The 15,448-nt window shown below is 48.7% G+C and overlaps 3 protein-coding genes across 9 annotated transcripts in view; 1 reads left to right on the top strand and 2 right to left on the bottom strand.

Annotated features, from left to right (window-relative positions):
- LOC137605815 (F-BAR and double SH3 domains protein 2-like) overlaps window positions 1-4,780 on the bottom strand; it is a 13,976-nt gene extending 9,196 nt beyond the window's left edge. Inside the window, exons 1-3 of one of the 4 annotated variants that reach the window (XM_068330617.1) lie at window positions 4,561-4,780; window positions 2,959-3,056; window positions 1,855-1,900 (exon numbers count right to left, since the gene is read on the bottom strand). In XM_068330617.1, the coding sequence (XP_068186718.1) occupies window positions 1,855-1,900; window positions 2,959-3,056; window positions 4,561-4,581 (165 nt within the window). In that variant the 5' untranslated portion in view covers window positions 4,582-4,780. The remainder of the gene's footprint in view (window positions 1-1,854; window positions 1,901-2,958; window positions 3,057-4,560) is intronic. The other 3 variants (XM_068330620.1, XM_068330618.1, XM_068330621.1) reach the window with 3 other exon arrangements.
- A 2,723-nt stretch (window positions 4,781-7,503) lies between these two features.
- On the bottom strand, window positions 7,504-11,567 carry lrrc32 (leucine rich repeat containing 32). Of its 2 annotated transcripts, XM_068330623.1 has the most exons (4): window positions 11,329-11,567; window positions 11,155-11,202; window positions 10,462-10,594; window positions 7,504-9,672 (listed from the first exon to the last, which is right to left on the bottom strand). In XM_068330623.1, the coding sequence occupies exons 3-4, from the start codon at window positions 10,552-10,554 to the stop codon at window positions 7,846-7,848; spliced, it is 1,920 nt and encodes a 639-aa protein (XP_068186724.1). In that variant the 5' UTR covers window positions 10,555-10,594; window positions 11,155-11,202; window positions 11,329-11,567; the 3' UTR covers window positions 7,504-7,845. The 2 variants fall into 2 exon arrangements, with proteins under 2 accessions (XP_068186724.1, XP_068186723.1); XM_068330622.1 differs by lacking the exon at window positions 11,155-11,202 and having other exon boundaries at window positions 11,329-11,566.
- A 191-nt stretch (window positions 11,568-11,758) lies between these two features.
- tlcd5b (TLC domain containing 5b) lies at window positions 11,759-15,368 on the top strand. 3 transcript variants are annotated; one of them, XM_068330633.1, is made up of 4 exons: window positions 11,759-11,828; window positions 12,049-12,115; window positions 12,337-14,276; window positions 14,344-15,368. In XM_068330633.1, the coding sequence occupies exons 3-4, from the start codon at window positions 14,087-14,089 to the stop codon at window positions 14,874-14,876; spliced, it is 723 nt and encodes a 240-aa protein (XP_068186734.1). In that variant the 5' UTR covers window positions 11,759-11,828; window positions 12,049-12,115; window positions 12,337-14,086; the 3' UTR covers window positions 14,877-15,368. The 3 variants fall into 3 exon arrangements, with proteins under 3 accessions (XP_068186734.1, XP_068186735.1, XP_068186732.1); XM_068330634.1 differs by lacking the exon at window positions 12,049-12,115 and having other exon boundaries at window positions 11,799-11,828; XM_068330631.1 differs by lacking the exon at window positions 11,759-11,828 and having other exon boundaries at window positions 11,906-12,603; window positions 14,081-14,276.
- The last annotated feature ends 80 nt before the right edge of the window (window positions 15,369-15,448 follow it).

The raw sequence follows: 15,448 nt of genomic DNA, 5'->3' as shown, positions 1-15,448 counted from the left end.
CCCGTGGGTTCAGGACCCGTCACAGTCGCCATGGCGACGCCGGTGGCAAACGTTCACGCCGCCACAAACGGGCTCATTGATTGGGGGGGCGGCTAGTAGACGCAGCTGAATGGAGCGCTGAGAGGAAGAGGAGAACCCCACCAAAAACAACCCCCCCTGAAAAGAGCCAGCTGACGGCTGCAGGTGTGAGGACACACTGAGCCTCCTTCAGCCAACGGGATGGAACACCCCCCCACGACCCAGGAGATCCTGAAGGTTCTGAGCTGCTGGAGCTTCATGAGAAGGATGGAGACGGTGGGACTGGGGTCACGACCCACAACCACCAGTAACCCCCAGTCACACCAGTAACACCAGTAACAACCAGTAACACCAGTCACACCAGTAACACCTGTAACAAACACGTGTAACACCTGTAACACCAGTAACAACCAGTAACACCAGTAACAACCAGTAACACCAGTAACAACCAGTAACAACCAGTAACACCAGTAACAACCAGTAACAACCAGTAACACCAGTAACACCAGTAACAACCAGTAACAACCAGTAACACCTGTAACAAACACCAGTAACACCAGTAACACCAGTAACACCAGTAACAACCAGTAACAACCAGTAACACCAGTAACACCTGTAACAAACACCAGTAACACAAGTAACAACCAGTAACACCAGTAACACCTGTAACAAACACGTGTAACACCAGTAACACCAGTAACACCAGTAACAACCAGTAACACCAGTAACACCAGTAACAACCAGTAACAACCAGTAACACCAGTAACACCAGTAACAACCAGTAACAACCAGTAACACCAGTAACACCTGTAACAAACACCAGTAACACCAGTAACAACCAGTAACAACCAGTAACTCCAGTAACACCTGTAACAAACACGTATAATACCAGTAACAACCAGTAACACCAGTAACAACCAGTAACACCAGTAACAACCAGTAACAACCAGTAACACCAGTAACAACCAGTAACACCAGTAACAACCAGTAACACCAGTAACAACCAGTAACACCAGTAACAACCAGTAACACCAGTAACAACAGTAACAATCAGTAACACCAGTAACAGCCAGCAACAACCAGTAACACCAGTAACAACCAGTAACAACCAGTAACACCAGTAACAACCAGTAACACCAGCAACAACCAGTAACACCAGTAACAACCAGTTACACCAGTAACAACCAGTAACACCAGTAACAATCAGTAACAATCAGTAACACCAGTAACACCAGTAACACCAGTAACACCAGTAACACCAGTAACACCAGCAACAACCAGTAACACCAGTAACAACCAGTTACAATCAGTAACACCAGTAACACCAGTAACACCAGCAACAACCAGTAACACCAGTAACAACCAGTTACACCAGTAACAACCAGTAACACCAGTAACAACCAGTAACACCAGTAACAATCAGTAACAATCAGTAACACCAGTAACACCAGTAACAATCAGTAACACCAGTAACAACCAGTTACACCAGTAACAACCAGTAACACCAGTAACACCAGTAACACCAGTAACACCAGTAACAACCAGTTACACCAGTAACAACCAGTAACACCAGTAACAACCAGTTACACCAGTAACAATCAGTAACACCAGTAACACCAGTAACACCAGTAACACCAGTAACAACCAGTTACACCAGTAACAATCAGTAACACCAGTAACACCAGTAACAACCAGTTACACCAGTAACAATCAGTAACACCAGTAACACCAGTAACACCAGTAACACCAGTAACACCAGTAACAACCAGTTACACCAGTAACAACCAGTAACACCAGTAACACCAGTAACACCAGTAGAGCTGAACTGGGCGGTACCTGAGCGTAGTCTTTCTCCACAGCTGCTTTCTTCTGGCTGAAGGTCCTGAAGGAGAACCAGAGAACAGAGACGATGAGACCAGAGAACAAGAAACAAACACACGTCACAACAGAACGGGAACGTTCTCCAGTTGGACCCGGGGAGGAACCTCCTGACGGATAGGAAGTCCTGAACGACCCCCCAGGGGTCAGGAGGTCCAGCCACAGAGGACCAGACTGTGTCTTCCTGTCCCAACAGGATGTGACATCACACACTAGTTTAATCCTGAAGCGTTGAAGGAGCAGTTCACCGCTGCAGTAAGACTAGAATGAACCGACAACTCCCAGAATGCACTGCATGTCAGCAGCGACACTCTCTAGCTTGTGGGTTAGAGCAGCTAACAGTGCTGATGGGGTTAACAGAGCTAACAGTGCTAACAAAGCTAGCAGGGCTAACAGGACTAACAGGCTGTTCCTAAACGGTTCAGAGCTGATTCGCTGCTCACCCACACATGTTGGGACGTGACCACTGGAGTCAAATTATCTGGATTCCTAACCCCCCCCCCCACACACACACACACACACACACACACTTCCTTTCTTTCACACACACTCTGGCTGACAGCTGACTCTGTTTCCAGTCTGCTGAATCATTTCTCGTCAGAGGTCTCAGAGTGCTAGCGTTAGCGACCCCCCCCACCACACACACACACACACACACACACACACACACACACACACACACACACACACACACACACACACACACACACACACACACAGAACATCTGGAGGGTCTCTGTGACCTTCAGCTCCAGATGTCTGGAGGTTCTAACAGCGACCGCAGACAAGGAGCCAAGAGCCAATGGGACGTCAGCTCCGCCCCCAGTCGGTGAACATGTGACACCACACAGCTCTCAGCCACAGGTGATGTCACACAACCTGCAGCCAATCACAGGACACCAGATCCAGACCAGCAGGAGGTGGGATCTGAGATCTACACCGAAGCGATAGCATCGCTAACGGAGCTATCATAGCTATTAATGAAGCTACAAGCTAACAGGGCTAACGGTTGAACACAAAGCAGCTTCTTGATTGGTCAGCGGTGCTGGGGTCGCGACCCACCTCAGGTCCTCCAGCAGGTCACACTCCGCCTGGTGCTTGAGCTGGAGTCTCCCCAGCTGCTCTGCGTGGGTGTGTTTCAGCTCCTGGGACACGCGGACCTGCAGGACCAGAACATGGGTCAGAGGAGACACAGATGGGCCCCTAGGGACCCGGGAACCGACCTGGGTCCAGAACCAGAACCGAATCGGCCCCAGGACCAAACCGGTTGATCTCGGGCTCCGTCTCTCTGGATGAATAATGGAGAACCGGGATCGAGTCTCTGACTGGACCGGTGCCGACCCGTGTCGTCGACCCGTCTCCAGTTCTAGAGCTGATATTCCATCCGGTTCCAGGACTAAACCCAGACCTGGGTTCTGGTTTCAGTTAAAGGTAAACTAACCCAGTTAGCACCAGCTAGCTAGAGAATATCAGACCTAAACTAAAGCAAACATTCATCTGTGCTGGACAGCCAATCAGCTGTTAGCATGGTTAGCATCATAGCAGCTAAGGGTTCTCCAGGAGGCTCTGGTCACTAGACTGGACCATCAGAACCTGATGGAATCAATAAAGACAAATTCTGATCAATACGGGTAAAAACGTTCAGATGTAACGCCTCCTTTAGTTTGTCTCCTGTATTTGTTGCTACAGCTGATCACTAATTGATGCTAATCAATAAACCTGATGTCATCTTCAGAAAGCTGACAGAGTGACAGTTGATGGAATACATGTGATATAATTATTATCTCGTTACATTTATGAAGTTACTGATTTAAAATCAGATTTCATTGTTACATTTAGACCTGACAGAACAAAACTACATGTTTAAGATAAGATAAACCTTTATTACTAGTCCCACGGTGGGGACTAATAATAAAGGTTGAGTTTTAAACTTTGAACCGAAACTGAATGGGGTTTTTATGTTGAATTAATTTTTTTCTTTTTATATGAAACTTTTTGAAGCTTAAATGATTTTATTTCTGGTGGAATCTTTTAACTTCAACTCCACTCGGCTTGTTTTTCCCTTCCTGGTCGTGTTTACCAGACAGCGTTAAGAAACTGTCTAATTTAACAATAAAACAGCTGAAAAAGTGATAAAATGAAGGAATATAAACGAACTTAATGTTTATTGGTATAAACGTGGACACACTTTTAAATCGGTGAAGACAAACAGACAGAAGTCCGTCCCGTTAGAATCCATAAAGATCTCATAATGACGGGGACGGTTAACGTTTAACGGGACTTCAGAGAAGTTTAATATCATTTAAAGTTTATTATCATTTAAAGTTTATTGTCATTTAAAGTTTATTGTCATTAAAGTTGTTTCAGACGAGCTGCTGAAGAAAAAGATGCCTCTGACCGGATGATGACGTCTTTAACGGAACCGAGTCTCCATCAGACCGAACGGAACGGGGATTATCCTCCACAAAATACCGCATGAGGGACTTTTTTCAAACTTTTCCTTTTCACTGTTTTTAAAAAAAAAAAAAACTCACTAGGAAGTGAGTAAAGTTGTGGACCAGCGGTCATAGAGACGTTAACCCGGGGATGGAGGTGAACTTGTGCTCCGGAGCAACAAAGCGGAGCTGAGCGGAGCCGCTGCTAGCTTCAGCGGCTAAAACTCACCTTTCTTGGCGGCGGCTGCATCCCGATTTCTGGACATAAAAACTGAGAAAAACTCTCAAATCTATCTGGAAATGTTTCTTCAACGGTTTTTCTGAAATAAAAACTCAACGAAAGGCTCCGGTCCCGGTCAGACGGCCATCGTTAGTCCGGTAAATAGTTGTTCGAGTCCCGTTGAAAACACTCTGCCCCCGGGGAACAGAAAGCACCCGCAGCAAGCTAGAGGCGCTCGTGCAGCCGCTTCCGGTCACCTGTCGAAGTAAAAGCATCGTTGTAGGACCACTTCCGTACATTTACAAAAATAAAAGCAGACACAAAAAACTCAAATATGTTATTAAAACCTGGTTTTCTGCAAACACGCAGCTGAATTGCATCACGGAGCCACAGCAGAATGACGAAGACGAAAAAAATTAAAGAAGTTGTGGAGCCGAAGAATCAACATTTAAACAAACCTTTGTACATTTTTGAGATAAACCGAAGTTAATTCCGAATAAAAACAAAAATTAGCAAAAACATCCGCAAAGCGGATACGCGACAAATGTTGAGAAGTACGCAGTCCTAAGAAAATGGATGGAAAAATAGATACATAAAACTCAGTGAAATAAAGATAGAACTAATGAAAATCAGTGATTATGAAAAGTGATTGATAATAAATACATGGAACAACATCGATTGTTAAAGCTTCCAGTTTCCACCAACTATAAATATGACTGTAATTCTCAGTCAAAATGTTTATTTTAAGAGGTCAATCTAGTTTATGGGTCAGAAAAGTTATGAAGACCAGGATTTTAACGAAAAATATGTAGTTAATTAATTTTTTTCCATTTCAATTGAATATATTTTTAATTTGTTAAAATTATGTTCATTTTACGGACACAAATCCCAAACCTTCTCATCCTCTCCGAATAAACAGGCAGTGAGCCCTCTGGTGGTCGAGTTGTAAACGACAACCTAGGGCAGAGGGTATGACGTCAGTTTATTAACCGCTAGCCCACCGCTAGTCCACCGCTAGTCCACCACTAGTCTACCACCGGACACCACTAGACCACCACTAGTCTACCACTAGTCTACCACCAGACTACCACTAGACTACTACTAGTCTACCACTAGTCTACCACTAGTCTACCACTTGACTACCACTAGTCTACCACTAGTCTACCACTAGTCTACCACTAGTCCACCACTAGTCCACCTCTGACCAACAGCCTTATATTAAAGTGCTTTATAATAAACATGGATGACATAATGAACAGGAACATAACACACACACACACACACACACACACACACGCACGCACGCACGCACGCACGCACACACACACACACACACACACACACACACACACTCAGACATTTGCTTTCAGGTTGTGAGTCAGATCTGCTTTGATTCCTCTATGAATGGGTTCTGGATCCTGGTTCTGATGAACACCAGGTACCACGTGACTCATCAGCCAGTCAGGGAGGAGGAGAAGGAGTGACGAAGGTCTGCTTCCAATTAAGGCGCTCCAAGCACTTCCTGTTGGCCAGGCTGATCTGATCTGTTGTGGTTTTGGGTTCTGCATCAGACGGGAACTGGTCTTCAGGAGTTCTTCTAGCGTCTGGCTGAACGCGTCCCTGGAGACCTGGAAACATCCTGGAAAATAAACCCGGTCAGCCAGCAGGCTTCCTGGATCCAGACAGGAAGTGTTTCAGCCGGGACACAAACTGAAGCAGAAGAAAACCGTTTCCGCAGAAGAACCTGACATCTGGAAGATGTCAGGTTCTTCTGCGTTACGAGGTTCTCTGAAAGGAACCCTCCACCAGGTTCCACCAGGAGAACCTTCAACAACCTACTTCCTGTTTCCTGTCGGTGAGATTCTGAGGTGATTGTTGCTTTTGTTCAGTGATAATCAGTAATCAATATTAAATAGTAAAGTAACAGATCTATTCGATGACATCAGTTATTCTATGGCACTGACAACTGGACTTTATTTTGAAGGTTTCTCCTCACCCTACAACTTCCTGTGTTTACAGTGAGGCTGATGAAGGTGTTCCTCATCACCGCTGACTCAACCATCAGATAACAGACAGGAAGTGGTTACAGGCGGCGGCTGGTCTCCGTCAACCAGACCAGACGGAAGGAGGAACGCCAGCTGGACGTCTTCATCATCTTCATCTCCTAACATCAACATGTCAGCGGCTCTAAAACAAGACGAGTCCCAGAATTCTTTTCTTTGCTCACGTTCAGACTCACAGCCGACTGTTTCCTGTTTGGAACCCCAGCTTCCTGTTTGGCCCACTCCAACAGGAAGGAGACCGTCTCACCCGATCCGTCAGAACCCAGAGAAAAGTCACCTGTCCCCCAGTGGACCACCAGTTCTAGACCTCAGTGGGCAAAATATTAGAATAATAAATAAAAGTTTAGGTTTAAAGCAGTCCTGAATCATTGTCACATGATCCAGTTCCTGGTCCAGGTCAGACAGGGTCTGACCTGTTTGAAGCTGATGGTTTCAGACTGATTGTTGGTTCCCCTGGTAGAACTGAGACCTGGTAGAACTGAGACCTGGTAGAACTGAGACCTGGTAGAACTGAGACCTGGTAGAACTGAGACCTGGTAGAACTGAGACCTGGTAGAACTGAGACTTTAAGCACCAACTATCCAAAGGAATCTTCAGAAGAACCAGCTGCTAGATGTTCTTTCAGGAAGGAAATCCAGACTAATGAAATCTTCTAGTCTCCAGAGGGTTCCGTTCATCTACGTGATCAATGAAGCTGATTGGTCGTCAGATACTGACAACATAAATGTTGATATTTAAGAACCTGAGACTCAGAATGGTTCAAATCCCTCTATAAAATCTGACCTGAGTTCAGATTAAAACAAATAGAAGGTCGTAAAGGTCTTCATCATGGTCTTCATCGTGCTGTGAGAACACAAACAGACAGGATGTGATATAAACAGACAGGATGTGACAGAACCTGTTTATTTATAAAAATACAGATTTAACTTTCAGTGCTCACTTCCTGTAAAGGTTCTATGTTCTTTAAAATGTGACTTTGAATAAAGGTTGACGTAGGTTGACCTCACAAGAACACCAGCCAGAGGACGGTAAAGTGCTGCAGCACAGGAAACCCTTCATCATCTTCATGTTGCTTAGCAACATGGTTAGCATTTTGGTTAGCATCGGGCTAGATGCTAAAAATCCAACCAAAGCTTCAGGCTGCTAACAGATGGACTGCAGCCAGCCTGTGGTTGCCGATGGAGACGCAGGACTTCTGGTTTCCTGTTTGACGCCCCAAGACGTCGTTCCTTCAGATGCTGAAGCTTCGGTTCAGCTTCCGTTTCCTAGAGCGACAACATTTGAGCAGCACCACCGCCGTCGTTATGACGACCAGCGCCGCTAGCACGACCGCGATAATGTAGTTCTGGATCTTCTCCTGGTGGCACATCTCCTCAGTCACCCTCTCGATGTTGACCGGTTCTGAAAAATCGTCCAGGACACAGGTGACGGTCTCGATGTCGGGGACGACCACGGTGGAGTGCTGGACCATGTGGAGGAAGCCCAGGTTGCTGCAGCAGCTGAGAGGGTTGGAGCCCATGTAGAGGGTCTTCAGCGAGTGCTCCAGAGCCAGCATGGAGCTGGACTCCAGCGTCACCAGGTTGTTGTTCTGGAGGTTGAGGGACTCTATGGAGGACTCTTTGTTCCACAAAGGCAGGGCGGTCAGCTGATTGGTGGACAGGTCGATGTGTTTGAGGCTCCTCAGCAGGGACAGATCCGCATTCAGCCGGGAGATGTTGTTCTCCTTCAGCAGGAGGTGAACCAGAGAAGGCTCCAGACCGGACAGGGAGTGGACGTCCATGTCCAGGCCTGGGTTCAGGGATAGGTCCAGGAACTCCAGCGGAGTGTTGGTGAAGGCATTCGCAGGCAAAGTCCTCAGACCGTTTTCAGAGAGGTTCAGGATCTGAAGGTTTGTGATGGACCTGAAGGAGACACAGTCTCGCTGGTGATGGACAGAGGAACATACCTCCAAGTGGTTCTGCTGGAGGTTCAGGTGTCTGAGACTCGGTCGCCCTTGGAATACTTGATGGTCCAGGATGGAGAGGTCGTTTCCTTGTAGGAAGAGCTCCTCCAATGACGACAGGGCATTTTCTCCAAACGTGAGACTCTGGAGTGAGTTATAGCTGAGATCCATTGTCTTCACCGTCTGCAGGACACGTCGATTGACGATGGAGAACGCCTGGAGACAGTTGTTGCTCACGTTCAGGACCTCCAGCGATCCCATACAGTAGAAGAAGGACTCTGGGAGGCTCCTCAGCTGGTTGTAGCTCATGTCCAGGTACCTCAGGTGATTGAGAACCACCTTCCTCTCACGACTTCCCGTTACGTTGACCGTCTGAAGCTGGTTTCGTGAGATGTCCAGGTATTCCAGGATGTTGTTCCGTGGGAGAAGAGGGAAGTAGGACATTTTGTTCTGGCTCAGATCCAAACGGCTGAGTTTGAACATCTGTGTGGACCTGCTGCTCTGGAACACCTCCATGCTGTTCCTGCTGAGGTTGAGAACCTTTAAGTTGCACAGATTGAAGTCTGTGATGCAGGTGATGGAGTTCTTGGACAAGTCCAGTTCACTGAGACAATCCAACGACTCAAAAGCTCCGTCCTCGATGTCCAGGATGACGTTATTATGGAGACTGATCTTCGACAAGGACAAAGCTCCACTGAAGGTGTTCCTCGCAATCTTGGTGATGCTGTTGCTACTCAGAGAAAGAGTTTCCAGTGACGGAGAATCGGACAGGAAGTAGTCCGTCATCCCCGTGTAGAGTCCGTTACTCGACAGATCCAGAGACTTTACGGCCGTCAGCGGCCCGATCTGGATTTTGGAGAGCGCAAACAAGCTGAGGTGGTTCCTGGACAGATTGAGGACCTTCAGGTCTGTCATGTTCTTGAAGAGTCCCGCCTGGATGGAGTGGATCTTGTTGGCGTGGAGGTTGAGGTGATGGAAGCTGGTCCGGTACGCCAGCGTTTCCTCGGTGAGGTTCTGCACCTGGTTGTATGAGAGGTCCAGCGTTTGGACGGCGTGAGGCAGGTTCAGCGGGGAGCTCCTGAGCCTCTGGTCGCTGCAGAACACGTCCATCTGGACCTACGGACCAAGAAAAACACAAGTCTGAGGATGTCGGCGTCCTGCCAGACTGACACAAGCCAGACTCGGAGCACATGTGGGGGTTTGGTGAGTCGGTATCTACGGCATGTTCTTGGCAGCGGCGCCGTCCGCGGAGGTTTATCAGCGAGAACTCGACAGAAAAAGAGTTTTATGAAGCGTTTTCATCTGATTATGAACCAAAGAACGATTCACTGACGTCAGGAACAGATGTGTTCCCCTCAGAGCGGAGACACCTCGGGTCAAAGCGCCGCGCGCCTCCCGTCCCTGAATCGCGGACCGTCAGGTATGACTAAGTGCAGTTTCTAATTGGAACCATACATCCAGAGACCCCCCGTCCAGAAACAGCTCATTAAAGGTCTGGCGCTCCGAGGCGGGGTGCGTTCAGCTTCTTGTGAGAGCTCACATTCCTCTCTGCTCGCATGCAGAAATGTTTATTCAGGAACAACAGGAGGGCTCCAACAGTCAGGTCGTTAAAAATGTGGAGTTGTTTGCACCGGTGTGAGCCGGAGCTGAAGCTCCAGAAATGTTTGGTGAACTCTAACTAATGTGTCCCCGCCCCCTGACCTCTGACCCCAGACAGACCCCAAATACATTTTGTGTCACTTAAGAAAATAAAGTTTGTCTGTCTAAACATTCAGAGCGGCTAACGCTAATAAACATCTGCCCGGAGATAAAAGATCAGCTGATGGATGTTCCCCTCCGTTTCTATCGGCAACCAGAGTAAACAAACTCCTTTAACGGCAGGAATTCGCCTCCTGCTCGACTCACCACTCGGCATGGAGGGAGGTGTCGGGGGGGCTGGCCGGACGCCGCCACGCTGCAGCTGACCATCAGGGGCAGCAGGAGACGGATTGAGACCATGATGCTGCCGGGGCGTCCAGTAGAACCCAGTAGAGACCAGCTAGAGACAAGACAGCCCAGCACAGACCAGTTAGATTCACAAGGGACCAGTTAGAGACCACTGGTACATATGAGAGCCTAGTAGAGTCCAGTAAAACTCAGTAGAACCCAGTAGAACCCAGAAGAGGCCAGTAGAACCCAGTAGAGTCCAGCTACAGACAAGACAGCCCAGCACAGACCAGTTAGATTCAGTTACAGACCACTGGTATATATGAGAACCCAATAGAGTCCAGTAGAACTCTACTGTACAGTCCAGTTGAGCCCAGTAAATTCCAGTAGAGCCCAGTAGAACCCAGAACATTCCAGTAGAAACCCCCGGCCTGCAGGAAGCTGCTGATGAGAGGAAGAGGGAAGTCTCGGGTCTATTTCTGTCGGGACACGACGGGGTTTTCTCTTGATCTGACATTTCTCTTTTCCACCTCATGAACTGTGGAGAACCGGTTCTACTGGTAAACAATGACTCTACAGGTGGATCCGTAGGCCGTTCGGAGAACCTACGAGATGTTCTACTGGTCAACAATGACTCTACAGGTGGATCCGTAGGCCGTTCGGAGAACCTACAAGATGTTCTACTGGTGACTCATCTGCTCACGTTTGAGCCACACTGTTCTGGAGGAACTCGACAGGAGGAACCCGCAGAACCGAGGAGAGAAACAAGGGAGACGGAACGGAGAACAGTCAGACGGTTCTTAACTGACATCTAACAGGTTTAATATGGAACTTTAGATCACTTACCTCCAGTCGATCGACCAATCAGACGTGTCCGTTAATCTGAAATCAGTTCCACAAACCAGACCATCAACACCAGCATGCTGCTGGGCAGGACCTTCACCTGCTGACTGGTAATGCTGGTTCCTCCTGAACACGTCGGGTTCACATCCTCTCTTACAGATTAATACCCCAGAACCAATCAATCAACGACCAATCAGACGGAGCGGCAGCAGCCCCGGACCGGCCTGCTCAGCTGACGCTTCTCATCTCACGGCTTCAGCTGCCGTCCAGCCATCACATCCTGTGAGAACATCCTGGCCCTGGCCCCGCCCACTGCTCTCTGGTGAACGCCTTATAAGGAGATGTGGGCGTTCTGTGGAGCCCGTCTGGATGTTCTCACAGTCCAAACATCTGGAGTGGATCCGCCTCCTGCCAGGATCTCTGATCTGAAATCTTTTCAGGATAAAAGGAGATCAAGTGCTTATGTCTCCGCCCACATTTATTGATCCGTCAACCAATTACGTGTGAGTAGGAGGCGGTCTGATGCATGATACAGGATTATTTAATACTTCTTTAGTAGCAACAGCAGTAATAACACTAGTAATAACAGTAATAATAAGTGGTCATAGTAATAACAGTACAAGACATAATTTTTGATTTGAGAATTAAGATATTTAAAAGTGTAGGAGTTACCTGATCTCTTCTCATGAGCTCCTTCATCACCTTCATCATCACCCTCCTCAGTGGGGCTCTGTGATGTCAGGCTGATCAGATGTCCAGGTGACCGCTGCCCCCTGCTGGCCACACTGAGGTACTGAAGCTGGTATAACAAACTGTCTTAACTTTATTTCCTGCTGGTGTTTGGGTGAATTCCCAGTCTAGCTTTGGGGTGTGGCTGGATTCACATGTGGGTGACATCATCAGGGGAGGGGGTGACATCATCATTGTCGGAGGGGGAAAGGAGACAGACAGGTTTGACTCTGGTAACGTTGACGTGAAGACATTTAAATCATTTCCTCTTCCTCCATTTAGAAACGACGTTCCACAGGGATGAAGACCCCCGGAACCAGAACCAGGACCTGAGATGAGTTGTGAGACATGGTCCGATGGAGGTCTGTCTTTACGTTGAGCTGCAGACGCCTCCTAGCAGCAGCGCTAATCCTCTAAGAGGATCAGGTCTGATCAGGTTCCCCAGACCGTCCAGACCTCCGTCCTCCTGACGACGTGAACATGTTGGAGCCCACGTGCAGGAGAACCTGGGATGAAGGTCGTGTTTGATGCCCTGCAGGACACCTGAAGGTAGGGTTCAGTCTGAGGTGGTCATGTGACCCATTTGTGTTCAAACCGGGACGGTTTGTTCAGGATCATCCGCACAGACGAGCGTCGTTGGATCACACAAGCTCCACATGGTGGACTCTGGGTGACCTTGGTGGGGGTAAGGGGGGGTCACGCGTAGGATAGAAGGTCAGGGTTTTCTGGGATGGATCCAGATCAATGCTCATTATTTAAAACTTGCTTTTTAATCAAACTTGTGAAGAACCCGGTTCAGTTTCACATATTGAAAAACAACGCAACGTATTTCACCCGTTAACTCGTCTACAGGATCAGACGCTCCTTCGATTAGTCTGCTTAGAACCTCGTTACTGTTCTCCAGAACCAACATGGTTCTGGAGAACAGAATCGATCGTTCAGAATCGATGGTTGTCCAGAAATATCGATTCTGTTTCTACTCTTTTAGAGTCTAATTACATTAAATATTCTATTAGTGATGTCGTTACATAAAACAAAATATCAAATGGATACAAGCGGCCGAAATAAGTTTCCTCCGTAGGGTGTCCGGGCTCCCCCTTAGAGATAGGGTGAGGAGTTCTGACATCCGGGAGCGACTCAGAGTCGAGCCGCTGCTCCTCCGCATCGAGAGGAGCCAGATGAGGTGGATCGGGCATCTGGTTAGGATGCCTCCTGGACCCCTCCCTGGTGAGGTGTTCCGGACACGTCCTACCGGGAGGAGGCCCCGGGGACGACCCAGGACACGCTGGAGAGACGATGTCTCCCGGCTGGCCTGGGAACGCCTTGGGATTCTCCCGGAGGAGCTGGACGAAGTGGCTAGGGAGAGGGAAGTCTGGGCTTCCTGTTTAGGCTGCTGCCCCCGCGACCCGACCCCGGATAAGAGGAGGAAGATGGATGGATTCTATTAGTGATAACCGTTACATTAAACACAAGAACCAAGGCAGTCAGAGACTGCAATATCCCGCGAAGGGTAGGTTAGAGTACCCTGAAAGTAGTACCTGACAAGTGCATAGCTTTGACCTGACAGGGTAGGTCAAAGTTATGCACTAGCTTTGATCTATGGTCTTGCTCATACTGGCCTTCTCCCTCGTCTTTCTATCTTATCCGGTTCCTGAGTGTACAAAAGTTGAAATTTGACCCTGAGCTAATTTTCTCAAGGTCAAGGTCATCATCTCATCTTCATCCCCTGTGCTGCCTGAGTCGTGTGCTTTTTGTTTCATCTTTCTATCTGAACGGTTGTGAAGATATTTGGTGGACTAACGGACAACTGACATAACATAGAACACTGACGATTACATCACCGCTTTGAAGCGGGATTTCATAGAGTCCATTTTCTCGGCGTCCCTCAAGGACCCCCATTGGTGCCACTTTGATTTTTGCAGACTGTAAAACCAGTATTAGTTTAGAACAACACTGCAGTTCTGGGTTAGATCCGGGGCTGTACGGGTCCAGGTTGGCCATCCTCTTCCTCACTCCTCCTTTACAGTCCGCCATGCCGGTTGTGGAGGTGATCTGCAGCCTGATTGGCTGGTTGTGTCTCTACCTGCTGTTCTGCTGGAGCTTCTCCCAGCGGGGTCCTGAGTGGAACTGTCGTCTGGTCACACTGTCCCACGGCGTCTTGATCGTCCTGCTGACGGCCTATGTTGTCTTCATCGACGGACCCTGGCCGCTCACCCACGCAGGTCAGTCGCAAACTTCAGCAAAACGCATTTTAGCATCAATGATGTCATCGTCCTTCCTGTCCTGCAGGAACGGAGAACACGACGCTCCAGACTGTCGCCCTCGCCGTCTGTCTCGGCTACTTCCTCTTCGACATGGTGTGGTGCGTCCTGCACCGCAGCGAGGGTCCTGTGATGCTTGGCCACCACCTCGCTAGCATCATCAGCATCCTGCTGGCGCTGCTGATGGGCGTGTCTGGATGTGAGACCTGCGCCGTGATCTTCGGCAGCGAGCTGACCAACCCTCTGCTGCAGGCACGCTGGTTCCTACGCCGGCTGGGCCGGTACGACAGCCTGCTGGGCGACGCCGTCGACCTGCTCTTCATCTCCCTGTTCGCCACGGTGCGCGTGGGCGTCGGCACCCTGATGTTCTACTGCGAGCTGGCGTCGCCCAGGACCACCTGGGTCATGAAGGTAGGCGGGGTCGTCATGTACGTCCTGGCCTGGGTGTTCATGGTGGACATCGCCCGGTTCGGGTACAAGAAGAGTCGAGGCAAGTACGAGTGCTGGCGGGAGAGGAACCGGAGCCGGAAAGGAACCGACGGGTCGGTGAAGAGAGACTAACGGAACCAAACGGGGGAACGTTCAAGACCAAACATGTCAAACAACCGTGGGACATTTAGAAAACAACCAACACTAAGCTCCGCCCAGCCAGTCACACAAACAACACCGATTGGTCACGCTGGAACCCACAAAACCAGGTTCTGACAGATTGAACATACGACCAGTTGACTAGACCGGCCTGCTTAACGCTGCCAGCAGGTGGCGCCACCACTGGGACTACAGTAGACCTTCATTTGGAGAACACGACTGTGTGGATCCAAACGACCAAACATCTGTAGGTAAAGAACATCTGACGCGGGTTGGAGGTTCTTCAGTTCTCATTGGACCTTTGGAACTCTTCGTCTCACGAAATAAAGTTTTCATTTGCGTTTTGTCTTGGTGTTGAATTCTGTTTGAAAACCCAACTGTTTTGAGAAGGAACCAGAAGTTCTTTCTGGAACGGGGCGGGGCTTGTTGAGGTTCTGCTTCCTGTTCTACTAGAACCCTGAAGCCCCTCAGATTCCATCAAGGATCCGGAATCTAGAAGAAAACGACGAAGCTCCGAAAGCGCCTCAGATTCCACTCTGTTCTGG

This window comes from Antennarius striatus, chromosome 13, assembly GCF_040054535.1.
Source record: "Antennarius striatus isolate MH-2024 chromosome 13, ASM4005453v1, whole genome shotgun sequence".
Taxonomy (NCBI): domain Eukaryota; kingdom Metazoa; phylum Chordata; class Actinopteri; order Lophiiformes; family Antennariidae; genus Antennarius; species Antennarius striatus.
Note: the sequence above shows the minus strand (reverse complement) of the source record. Positions and strands in the feature narration are given on the sequence as shown.